The sequence below is a fragment of the Culicoides brevitarsis genome, chromosome 3, assembly GCF_036172545.1.
Source record: "Culicoides brevitarsis isolate CSIRO-B50_1 chromosome 3, AGI_CSIRO_Cbre_v1, whole genome shotgun sequence".
NCBI lineage: Eukaryota > Metazoa > Arthropoda > Insecta > Diptera > Ceratopogonidae > Culicoides > Culicoides brevitarsis.
In genome coordinates, this window is record NC_087087.1 from 34,802,801 (window position 1) to 34,814,581 (window position 11,781).

Below are 11,781 nucleotides of genomic sequence, written 5' to 3' on the forward strand. Positions count from 1 at the left end.
AAACCTTCAATTTGAGCTGGAGAACGGTAATATAGCCCAATTTTCAAAAATCGGTACATGAGCCCTGATAATAAGAGGATTTTGGCAGAAATTTTTTTTGATACATTTTTTTCGCTAACATTGTGCGCTGAGTCATATTATACTTTATTTAATTGAAGCCATGAAGATTTTTTTTAATTAAAAAAATTATTTTTTAATTTTTGGAAACATTTATTTCGCCTAAATTTTTTTCATTTATTTCATCTCATGAAACTTTGAAGCGAACTGTTTTTTTTTTTTATTTATTTCTCTTTTTGACTTGTTTTAAGTTTTTTTTAATAATTAATTTTTTTTTTCTTGAATTCACTTTGACATTTTGGTGAGTTTTAAATTTTAATTTAAAATAAATCAAACAACTTTAATAAAAAAAATTATTAAATAATAAAATATCACAATTTGTACATAAATAAGAAGAAGGCAAAATGAATGAGCGCAACATATTTTTTTAAAAAATATTTTTTAAGAAAAATTTTTTTTTAAATTTAAAAAAAAATTGAATTGAATTAATTTGTGGTTTTTATGGTTTCTACATTTAATGTATGTATCTTTCTTTTTTTTACTCTACTACACATTGAATAATTTTTAAATATTTCTTTTTTTTTTAAATAGATTTTTGCGTGTGTCCCATAAATTTTGTTAAAGTGAAAAGGATGTAAGCTAATTTTTTTTTCAATTTTATTTGGCTTGCGCTCGTCTCGAGACTTCGATATCTTACTTGTTGCGACACTTTATGTTCCGAATAACTTTGTGCTGTCGAAAGAACATCCGATTTAGATGTCGTTTGTCGGAAACTTCTGACAATTGACTAGACTCTGTGGATGACACAACGAGCAGCAAAACACCCAATGCCTGAAAAAAAAAGTTTTAAAATGGAATTTACTCAATTTTTTGTGATTTTTCGTTACCAAAAACAGTATGATGAGAATCGTGTAAGCATGCAACGTTGACGATGGAATATTTTCGACGTCGAGCAAAGCTTGTTTGATGCCCATGTGATCCGGCATGAGTTCAAGTGCGGTCCTCAAGTGTGTCTGACTCTCTTGAAAGTGCCCGTACGCCTTGAAAATCTCGCCCAGCGTCAGATATTGCTTCCATGGCGACTTATCTGGCGGTTGTACCTCCAAAGATCTGAATTTTCATTAATTTTGTGATTTTAACGACTTTTAATGAAATTTCGGGAAAAAAAACTCACCGTCTTGTAAGATAAATGGCATCATCGAGAAATTGCAAGTTAAAGAGGACCCTTGCCAAGTTCAATAGTACCTCCGCATTCGTGGGACTCACGGCAAGTGCGCGCCTAAAACACTCGATTGACTGTCGCACGTCGCCCTTGATGCGCCAAAAGTTTCCAATTTTGTTGTAGAGCTGAACGGATTTGGGTTTTTCGCGTTTTGCCTTCTTCAGACGCCTCTCGAGCGCATCAATGTCAAAGGACTTTGTGTCTTTTTTCGTGTTAAAGAAGATGTACGATACTTCGGGCTCCGGCACAATGGGATGCGTAAAACGTTGTGCAACGCCAATCAAGTCGTCGTAATACGTAAAATTGACGGGTTTTCCGCAATCGAGGACTTCCGAATCGATACTGCTGGTCTCATCGGGGGGTGTTTGGTAACTCAAGATGCCCGCGTCGTGCAAGTTGTAACTACGAAGAACAAAAAATTAAAATCTTATCACATTCGACAACCACAAACACACAAAAAACCACATTTGTGGCTATTTATAATTACAGTGATTAGCTAATCATCGAAATTTGTCGAATGATTCACACGAAAAAAGGACTTACATCGATCCATTGACGACTTTTTGGTGCTGCAGGCGACCCGTGCAGATAATTTGGAACATTTCGTCGTGCATCTGTGTGTCGGAAGACATCGAAGCGACGTACGCGTCGTGCGAAATGATGCCATTTGTGCGAGGATCGAGTCTCAGGAGTGTTGTGGTGCGCGAAATCAGGAAAAAGTTGCCCGAAAACACGTAAATGAAGATGTACAGACCGACTGTCAGTTTATCCCGCATTCTGGAGCATATCTCATGCGATTAGCGCTCGAAACGATTGACTATTGACGCTGTTACTGCTTTATTTTGAGAAAATTTCAGCGCTGCAGGAGAGTTTTTTGATTGTTTAAAATTATTTTAAATATCAAAGTCATTCGTCTCACTGATGGATATCCCAAATTTGCTAAGATTTCCCAAAATTGCTACAACTATCGTCAGCTATCAAAAATCGCGATTTTCTAATTCAGTTGATGAAAATCTACCCAATGAACAATTGACACACGAGCTCATCCCATTTCACAATTGAAAATCTGTCAAAAAATTTGTAATTTTGTATTGGGCACGACTTGCCGTGACGCTAATTCAAGAAAAAAGATGGGGGATCGTAAATTTACGCACGAAGGTAGGGATTTTATTAAATTTTATCCTTAAATAAGCCTTTTTGAAGTTCAAAAATGTGTGAAAACGAAACTTTTGAACTCAGTGAAGAATTTAAAAGTTTTAATTTCTTGAGAAAAATGTTCGTTTTCACAAAAAAAGCTTTCCCAAACAAACTTTTTGTTGTTGTAGCCAAACGTTTACCATTTTTATCTCTCTTCCGCAGATATCGAGTCACAAATCCGTGACATCCAGGAGAAAAAGAAACAATTAGACAAGCAAGCCGAAAGTGACAAAGGCGTCGGATTGCTCGAATCTGGATATTTTGACAGTGAATTGTATGAATCGACAAATACAAACAGCAAATATGAGGGATATGTCACTTCCATCGCCCCAAATGAAGAAGAAGACGATGAGGAAGACGAAGGAATTCCGTTGCAAGGCAAACGGAGTGTTAATGCGCCTGCTGCTTTGTTAAATGATGTCGCTCAGGTAAGATTTTTTTCGTTTTTTATAAAAATTATTGTTAAAAATTGTTCATTTTTAGACCGATAAGGAATATGATCCATTCGCGGGACGTCGTCGCCTGACAATTGCTGAAAAAGAAGATGAATATCGTCAACGGAGACGCTTGCAAATCATCTCGCCTGAGAGAATTGATCCCTTTGCTGACGGTAGGTGTCGATTTTTCATGTTTTTCCGTGAAATTACGTTTTAGTTTTTAAAATTTAGTGTTAATGTTAGGCAAATTTTCCTCATAAAACTCTGAAAGAAACGAAAAAAGAACAAGCTACAAAAAAGGTGTGAAAGTTGCATGAACGAAAGATGGATGAATGTCATTTTTAACTTATTTTGAGGCAAAAACACGAAAAACTTACAGAAAATGTATTAATATGATACAACTTACTACAGGTTATTGATTGCCAAATTAAATCGTACACACGAGAAGGAGCCCAAAAAGTCAGCCCGCTGTAAATAAGAAAAAGTATTGAGTGTGATTGATTGATTTCCGCCAAAAAAAAAATATTTTTTCAAAAAAACAATCAAACAATCGCACTCGTTTTGTGTTATGAATGCGTATGAGTCCAATTTCAAGAACGTTATTAATGTTAAACAGCTTTTGTTTTAGGCAGAGTTCCCAAAATAAAACCCAAAAACTCTTTGAAATGAGCATTTTTCATGACACCGTGTGAAAAATGTCTTATTTTTCTGGGGGCATCAGAGAGTTGAGGCAGCACGTACGTATAAATTTTACAAAATTTTTGACATTTGATACGATTTCTTGTCTTTTTTCAGAGTTAGACTCGTGATCGCGCGTATCAAATCACAAAAATTTTGACCCTTTCTCTACCGTGTGTGAGTGATCGAAGTTTATTCGATAGAATTTTTGTAGAAAAAAATTTCTTCGATCACTCCTGACTTTGTAAAAATCCTTATTTCTGCGAGATTTTAATGCTTTTGTTCTTTGACAACTCGTTACAGGTGGCAAAACTCCCGATGTTGGCTCCAGAAGTTACACGGAGATCATGCGAGAGCAGCGACTCAAAGGAGAAGAAGCTGAAGTAAGATTTTTTTGGAAAAAAGTTTGAAATTTTTATTAAAATTTAATTTTTTGTAGTTACGGAAGAAAATTCAAGAAAAATCGAAAGAAGGAACTTTGAAGATCAGTGCATCGGAAAATGGTTCATCAGCTCCTAAACGTCGAGGTCGTTGGGATCAAACTGTAGAAGATGCTTTTGTTCCTGCGAAAAAATCCGCAGCTGGAGCTGCTACTCCGACATGGGATGGCGATGTAAGATTTTTATTTTTTCATAAAAATTTTTTGGATTTTTATTTAAATTAATTTTTTTTTTAATTTTTATGAGATAAATCTGAAATTGATTTTCTTAAATCAAAAAATATTAAGTTTTTGATATATTTTTATTTTTATTTTTTTTGAAAAGAAAAATAAAAATTTTTTAAATTGAATATTTTCTTACAAAATTTTATATAAAAAATTAATTTAAAAAAAAAATTTAAAAATCAGTTTTTTTAGTTTGAAATTTTAATTTAAAATAAAAAAATATTTTCTTAAATAATTTTAAATTTTTTAATAAAACTTTAGTGAAAATTTGTAAAGTTTTAGAAAATTTTAGATTTTTGGTCGTTTTTTTAAGAATTTTTTTTTCATTAATATTAGCTTACAATTTAGTTTTGATGTTTTTTTTTTAATTTAAATTTTTTTTTTTATTTGAAAAATTTTTTATTTGGAAATTTTTTTGATTTGAAAAATTTTTTAATTTGAAATTTTTTTTTAACTTTTTAAAATTGAATATTTATTTTCACTTTTTAAATATTTTGTTTTATGAAATCAAAAAAAGTTTAAATCTTCTATACAATTTTTTTTAATAATTTTTTCATCCAACAGAAAACTCCCGCAGATCATCGTTGGGACGAAACCCCGCATCACAAAGGCAATGAAACGCCTTCGACGCCCGCAGCTCGTATGTGGGATCCAACGCCGGCCCATCAAACGCCCGGAAGACAAGCGGGGGGCGCAGAAACTCCCGCACACGAGAAATCAACTCGCCGAAATCGTTGGGATGAAACTCCCAAAACGGAACGCGAAACTCCCGGGCATAATAGCGGATGGGCAGAAACTCCGCGTACAGATCGCATTGAAGCCGATAAAGTAATTGAATCAGGAACGCCGGGAACAGCGTCAAAAAGACGTTCGCGATGGGATGAAATGACCCCGAGTATGGCAACGCCTTCCGGAATGGGAGCAACGCCTCAAATGACGCCAAGTATGACGCCGGGAGCTACTCCGGGACATGCAACGCCTTTAATGACGCCCGGAGGTGAGTTGAAAATCGGAATTTTGTTCAAAGAAAAATTGATTTATTTAAAAAAATTACAAAGTTAACGTTTAAAGGGGTCTCCATGGAGATCTCATCATTGGATCACATCCTCTGCGTGTACAAGCTGCTTCAGTACTCATTGGATCAGCGGAGCATTTGCACATATTGCATCCGTCAGTCCATTGAACATTCGCAAAACCCACGCAATTTGGCATTGCGGGGATTTCTTGTGATGGCATGTTTGAATTTCCCTGAAAATTACTCTAAAATTATTTTTTTCAAAAAAAAAAAATTTTTTTTTTTTTTTCGTCAAAAAATCAACTTACCATATCATCAGGACATGGCAACATATTACAAACAGATTCTCCTGAATTTCCAACCGCGCACGTGCAATGATTGCATCCATCGTGGAACGACATTCCCGGATTATTGGCGCAATATTGCATTTTTGCCTCCAACGACATTCGAGCTGCTTCAGAAACAGCAACGAGAACGACTAAAACGGAAATTTGCTTGAACATGTTGTTGCTTTGTTCGCGGTTTAAAGTGCAATGTGCATTTCTGATGCATTTTATCGGGTTTTTATATCGAGATTTGATCGTATCTCAGAATTGTTTTCGCGCATCGACAATTTTTTTTATGACCAACGTGATAATTAGTAAGGTAATCGTCGTAGAACAAGCGAAACACTATTTTGTCGTTTGTGGGGTGAAACATGCCATCAACGCAAAGGATAGTCGCTTTTAAATGATGGCAATTAAAGTCATCGTTAACTTTGTAATTGGTTCTAAAGCCATGTGAAAAACCGGTTTCGCATTATTTGTTTATATTTGCATCGCATTTTCCGGTCATCATTTGACTTTGATCCGGAAATGCAATGTCAAGGATGAAAAGTTTCATAATTTTATTTACTTTTTTCTATTTCAACTTAAATGAATTTTTCTTTCGTTTTTCATATGAAATTGGTCGAAAATTTTAAAATTATTTTATGAAAATTTTTTTAATTTTTACGAATTTTTTTTGTGAAAATTTTTTAAATTTTTATATGAATTTTTTTTATGAAACTCTTAAAAAAAATTTTTTCATGAAATTTTTTCATGAAATTTTAAAAAATTTTTTTACATGAAATTTTTAAAACAATTTTTTTTTTATGAAATTTTTAAAAAATTTTTTTATGAAATTTTTTAAAAAATTTTTTTTCATGAAATTTTTAAAAAATATTTTTACATGAAATTTTTAAAACAATTTTTTTTTCACAAAATTTTTTTACATGACATTTTTAAAACAATTTTTTTTTCATGAAATTTAAAAAAAATTTTTTTTTTTCATGAAATTTGAATTTTTTAAAAAAATTTTTTACATGAAATTTTATAAACAATTTTTTTTTCATGAAATTTAAATTTTTTTTTTCATGAAATTTGAAAAAAAATTTTTCCATGAAATTTTTTAAAATTTTTTTAATTTTTTTTCATTAATTCAAACTTTTCAAACGAAAATCAAAATTTTAACTAATTTTTCATCTTTTTTTTTCAGGTACAACTCCTGTTGGTCACAAAGCGATGGTTATGGCAACGCCAACTCCGGGACATTTGGCTTCAATGACACCCGAACAACTTCAAGCATATCGTTGGGAAAAAGAAATCGATGAACGAAATCGCCCCTTTTCCGATGAAGAATTAGAAGCCATGTTCCCGCCAGGTTACAAAATTCTCCCTCCGCCTGCGGGTTACATCCCTCTTCGTACGCCAGGTCGAAAACTTCTCGCCACGCCAACTCCAATCGCCGGGACTCCCGTCGGTTTCTTCATGCAAAAAGAAACGGAACAAGTTGCAAAATTCGCTGACAACCAACCCAAGGGAAATTTGCCCTTCATGAAACCCGAAGATGCGCAATATTTCGACAAATTACTTGTCGATGTCGACGAAGAGAGTTTGAGTCCCGAAGAGCAACGCGAGCGAAAAATCATGAAATTGCTGTTGAAAATCAAGAATGGAACACCTCCGATGCGAAAAGCAGCATTGCGTCAAATAACGGATAAAGCACGTGAATTCGGAGCTGGCCCGCTATTCAATCAAATTTTGCCGTTATTGATGAGTCCAACGTTGGAGGATCAAGAAAGACATTTGTTGGTGAAAGTTATCGATCGAATTTTGTACAAATTGGATGATTTGGTGCGTCCATATGTGCATAAAATTCTCGTCGTTATTGAACCCTTGCTGATTGACGAGGATTATTACGCTCGTGTCGAAGGTCGAGAAATTATCTCGAATTTGGCAAAAGCAGCTGGATTAGCTACGATGATTTCGACAATGAGACCCGATATCGACAACATTGACGAATATGTGCGAAACACAACGGCACGAGCTTTTGCTGTTGTCGCATCAGCTTTGGGAATCCCGTCGTTGTTACCTTTCTTGAAAGCTGTTTGCAAAAGTAAAAAATCGTGGCAAGCTCGACACACTGGCATCAAAATCGTACAACAAATCGCCATTTTAATGGGTTGCGCAATTTTGCCGCACTTGAAATCGCTCGTAGAAATTATTGAACACGGGCTCGTTGATGACCAACAAAAAGTTCGTACGATCACAGCTTTGGCATTAGCAGCATTGGCTGAAGCTGCAACTCCTTACGGTATCGAAAGTTTCGATTCTGTGCTTAAACCTTTGTGGAAAGGTATTCGAACTCATCGCGGTAAAGGTCTTGCCGCCTTTCTCAAGGCAATTGGTTATTTAATTCCCTTAATGGATGCCGAATACGCGAATTATTACACGCGAGAAGTAATGTTGATTCTAATTCGAGAGTTTCAGTCGCCCGATGAGGAAATGAAAAAGATCGTATTGAAAGTTGTGAAGCAATGTTGCGCTACAGACGGTGTCGAAGCCCAATATATCAAAGAAGAAATCTTACCACACTTTTTCAAATTTTTCTGGAATCATCGTATGGCATTGGATCGTCGTAATTATCGACAACTCGTCGATACAACAGTCGAAATTGCCAACAAAGTCGGTGCTTCGGAGATTATAACGCGCGTTGTTGACGACTTGAAGGACGAAAATGAGCAGTATCGTAAAATGGTGATGGAAACTATCGAAAAAATCATGGGCAACTTGGGCGCTGACGACATCGACTCACGTTTGGAGGAACAATTAATCGACGGAATCCTGTATGCGTTCCAAGAACAAACGACAGAAGATGTCGTCATGTTAAATGGCTTTGGAACGATCGTAAATCAACTGAGTAAACGTGTGAAACCATATTTACCCCAAATTTGCGGTACAATTTTGTGGCGTTTGAACAACAAATCGGCAAAAGTACGACAACAAGCTGCCGATTTGATCTCTCGTATCGCAGTCGTGATGAAAACGTGTCAAGAAGAGAAGCTCATGGGACATTTGGGTGTCGTGCTGTACGAATATCTCGGCGAAGAATATCCCGAAGTACTTGGATCTATCTTGGGAGCACTTAAAGCGATCGTCAATGTCATTGGAATGACAAAAATGACACCGCCCATCAAGGATTTGCTTCCGCGTCTCACGCCAATCTTGAAAAATCGTCATGAGAAGGTGCAGGAAAATTGTATTGATCTCGTTGGGCGTATCGCAGATCGAGGACCCGAATATGTCTCGGCTCGGGAATGGATGCGGATCTGTTTCGAGTTGCTCGAGTTACTTAAGGCACATAAAAAAGCCATTCGACGTGCGACAGTCAACACTTTTGGTTACATCGCCAAAGCTATTGGACCTCACGATGTTCTCGCCACACTTTTGAACAACCTAAAAGTGCAAGAGAGACAAAATCGTGTTTGTACAACGGTTGCTATTGCCATTGTTGCGGAAACGTGTCGCCCATTCACCGTTTTGCCGGCTCTCATGAACGAATATCGCGTGCCCGAACTCAACGTACAGAATGGCGTTCTCAAATCCTTATCTTTTTCTTCGAATACATCGGCGAAATGGGTAAAGATTACATTTACTCCGTTTGTCCGTTGCTCGAAGATGCTTTGATGGATCGCGATTTGGTGCACAGACAAACGGCATGTGCAGCCATTAAACATATGGCATTGGGCGTTTATGGTTTCGGATGCGAAGATGCTCTCGTGCATTTATTGAATTACGTTTGGCCCAATATTTTTGAGACGTCGCCGCATTTGGTGCAAGCGTTCATGGATGCGGTCGAGGGATTGCGTGTCGCATTGGGACCCATTAAAATTCTTCAATACACACTCCAAGGACTTTTCCATCCGGCGCGGAAGGTACGAGATGTTTATTGGAAAATTTATAATTCGCTTTACATTGGGGCACAAGACGCACTTATTGCGGGATACCCGAGGATACAAAATGATCCCAAAAATGCATACATTCGATATGAATTGGACTATCACTTGTAGACGGTTTATTCGTAGAAAAGCACTTTTAATCCTCCTTTTAACTATTGATTATCTGTATGACACAATAAAGAGAAATAAAATATCAAAAAATTCGATTTTTAATTTTTTAAAGATTTTCAAACTAAATATTAAGGAAGTATTTTTTTTTGTGAAAATTTATCACTTTCTAAATTTTTTTTTAAATTTTATATAAATATTTAAAATATCCTTTAAAAATTTGAAAAATTTTATTTCGAACAGATTTTTGCTGAAATTCATTTTTATTTATTTTTTTTTTTTATTTATTTATTTATTTTATTTTTTTTTTTTTGAAAAAATGAATTTATTGTTTGAGAAAAAAATTAATTTTTTATTTAACAAAAATTCTTACTTTGCATCCCTTTGCATTAAAAATTTAAAAAAAATGAAAAATGTTTACTTTTGTAAAAATTGACAAAAATTTATTTTTTTTAAAGTGAGCTTATTCTAATTTCAAATAAAAATTTTTTGTAATTTTTTTTTTTTGAATCAAAAAAAAAAAAACAAAATTAGATATTATTTTTGTTTAAAAAAATTACTTATGAAAATTTTTTAATTTTTTTAGAATAATTTTTTTTTCGTGAAAATTTATTTTTTTGAATTGAATCAATTTAAAAAAAAATTGAAAAACTTACCTAAAAATTTAATTTTCAGAAAATTTTCACTGAAATCTTATTTTATTTAGAAAGATGTAAATTTATCGAATAAATAAATAATATAATTTTTTTTGAAAAAAAAAATTTTTTGAAAATTGAAAAAAAAATTAATTAAATATTTTTCATTTCAAATTTTAAAATGTGAAAAAATATATAACCTAGTTTTTGAATTTTTTTTGAAGAAATAATTTTTTTCATGAAAATTTATTATTTTCTAAAAAAAATAAATTTAAGAAAAAATTTAAATTTTAATAGATGGTCAAAATTTAGCAAAAATTAAATAAATTTCTTCAAAAAGAAAAAAATTAAATAAAATAAAAACATTTTTTTTTCTGATAAAATTCTTTTATTACCATTCGATCAGTTAACAAGCTAAATCATCTTTAATGAGTAATGTTATTATTTAAAGAGTTTTTTTTAAGAAAATAGGTAATAACGGCAATTGAAGCTCCTTGATGTTGTCATTAAACCGAAAATGTAACAATTAAACTTTTATGACGACTCTCTTAAAATTCTTATAATTTATTAAGTTAGTTGTTGTTGTTGTTGTAATTTGCGGCAGCGACTTTTTCTTCTTCATCTCCTTTTTTATGCAGTATCATGGATGTTGAGACGGAAGATATCATGAGCTAAGAAAAAGGATCCGCCCAATGGCTTGAGAACGAAGATTTGATTGAAAGCGTGTGGAGGATCGTCATCCGACTAAAAAAAAAAATTCGATTTCGTCATTATTTGAAAATAAGCGGGGGCGATGAAGTCATCGTTTTATTACTCACTTGTAATCTGCCTAAAACGTTAATCAAGACGCCGCCATCGAACATTGGTTGAGAGTCGACTGCTGTGATGATTCTATTGATTTTTTGAAATGTTAAGCTCTGAAAGTGAGAGAAAAAAGGTTCGGAATTCGTTTGGGGGAGTGAAAGAATTTTCTAGATATTTACCTGTAATTTCTCCATAATTTTAGGGGCGCCTTGCAATTGCATTCCCTCGAACGTCATAAAGCTCAATTCGGCCTGAAATGAGGGAAAAATTCAATGTTGAAGCAAAGTGTTCGAGCAAAAGTCATTTTTTGGTGAAAATTTCGAGCAAAAAAAGGGAAAAATCGCACTGTACTCACATTGTATAGATTTACGAGTTGACTGCGTTGATTGGGATCGTCAAACATTCCGTAATATGTTGTCACAAAGGACTTTCCGACATCTTCGTATTGCGGATTCAGAGTCATTTTACGAGATTTTTGTTGATATGGCGCCGGAAAAGGAGTAATAACAGCTCAATTTGACCGAAAATTCGTCGGATCCCAAGCGGTGTTGAAATAAACAGTAAATGGCAAATGTCAAAAAAGTGTCAAACGTGAAGTGTCAAAAATTTTAAATGTCAAAGGGCGTCATCCGCTTATGAAGTTGAAAATTTCGGGGGTGAGCGGATAAGAAATTTTTAAAATTTTAATATTTTTTAATCAAAAAAA

The 11,781-nt window shown here is 34.0% G+C and overlaps 4 protein-coding genes across 5 annotated transcripts; 1 reads left to right on the forward strand and 3 right to left on the reverse strand.

Moving 5' to 3' along the window:
* Positions 1-338: 338 nt before the first annotated feature.
* LOC134834059 (uncharacterized) lies at positions 339-2,274 on the reverse strand. The gene is made up of 5 exons (XM_063848586.1): positions 2,199-2,274; positions 1,823-2,138; positions 1,232-1,681; positions 945-1,167; positions 339-888 (listed from the first exon to the last, which is right to left on the reverse strand). Exons 2-5 carry the CDS (start codon positions 2,053-2,055, stop codon positions 751-753), a joined length of 1,044 nt encoding a protein of 347 aa, XP_063704656.1. The 5' UTR covers positions 2,056-2,138; positions 2,199-2,274; the 3' UTR covers positions 339-750.
* A 122-nt stretch (positions 2,275-2,396) lies between these two features.
* Positions 2,397-9,714, forward strand: LOC134835813 (splicing factor 3B subunit 1). The gene is given in 8 exon segments (XM_063850783.1): positions 2,397-2,437; positions 2,639-2,904; positions 2,960-3,086; positions 3,895-3,974; positions 4,031-4,204; positions 4,820-5,252; positions 6,786-9,182; positions 9,185-9,714. Coding segments are annotated over 8 exon segments (3,960 nt in total). The 5' UTR covers positions 2,397-2,409; the 3' UTR covers positions 9,640-9,714.
* On the reverse strand, positions 5,271-5,817 carry LOC134835814 (U-reduvitoxin-Pr10a-like). Of its 2 annotated transcripts, none has more exons than XM_063850785.1 (2): positions 5,579-5,817; positions 5,271-5,503 (listed from the first exon to the last, which is right to left on the reverse strand). In XM_063850785.1, exons 1-2 carry the CDS (start codon positions 5,771-5,773, stop codon positions 5,321-5,323), a joined length of 378 nt encoding a protein of 125 aa, XP_063706855.1. In that variant the 5' UTR covers positions 5,774-5,817; the 3' UTR covers positions 5,271-5,320. The 2 variants fall into 2 exon arrangements, with proteins under 2 accessions (XP_063706855.1, XP_063706854.1); XM_063850784.1 differs by having other exon boundaries at positions 5,271-5,515.
* A 935-nt stretch (positions 9,715-10,649) lies between the features above and the next one.
* Positions 10,650-11,654, reverse strand: LOC134833087 (probable nuclear transport factor 2). The gene is made up of 4 exons (XM_063847271.1): positions 11,431-11,654; positions 11,255-11,326; positions 11,090-11,188; positions 10,650-11,015 (listed from the first exon to the last, which is right to left on the reverse strand). The coding sequence occupies exons 1-4, from the start codon at positions 11,536-11,538 to the stop codon at positions 10,902-10,904; spliced, it is 393 nt and encodes a 130-aa protein (XP_063703341.1). The 5' UTR covers positions 11,539-11,654; the 3' UTR covers positions 10,650-10,901.
* Between the last annotated feature and the right edge of the window lie 127 nt (positions 11,655-11,781).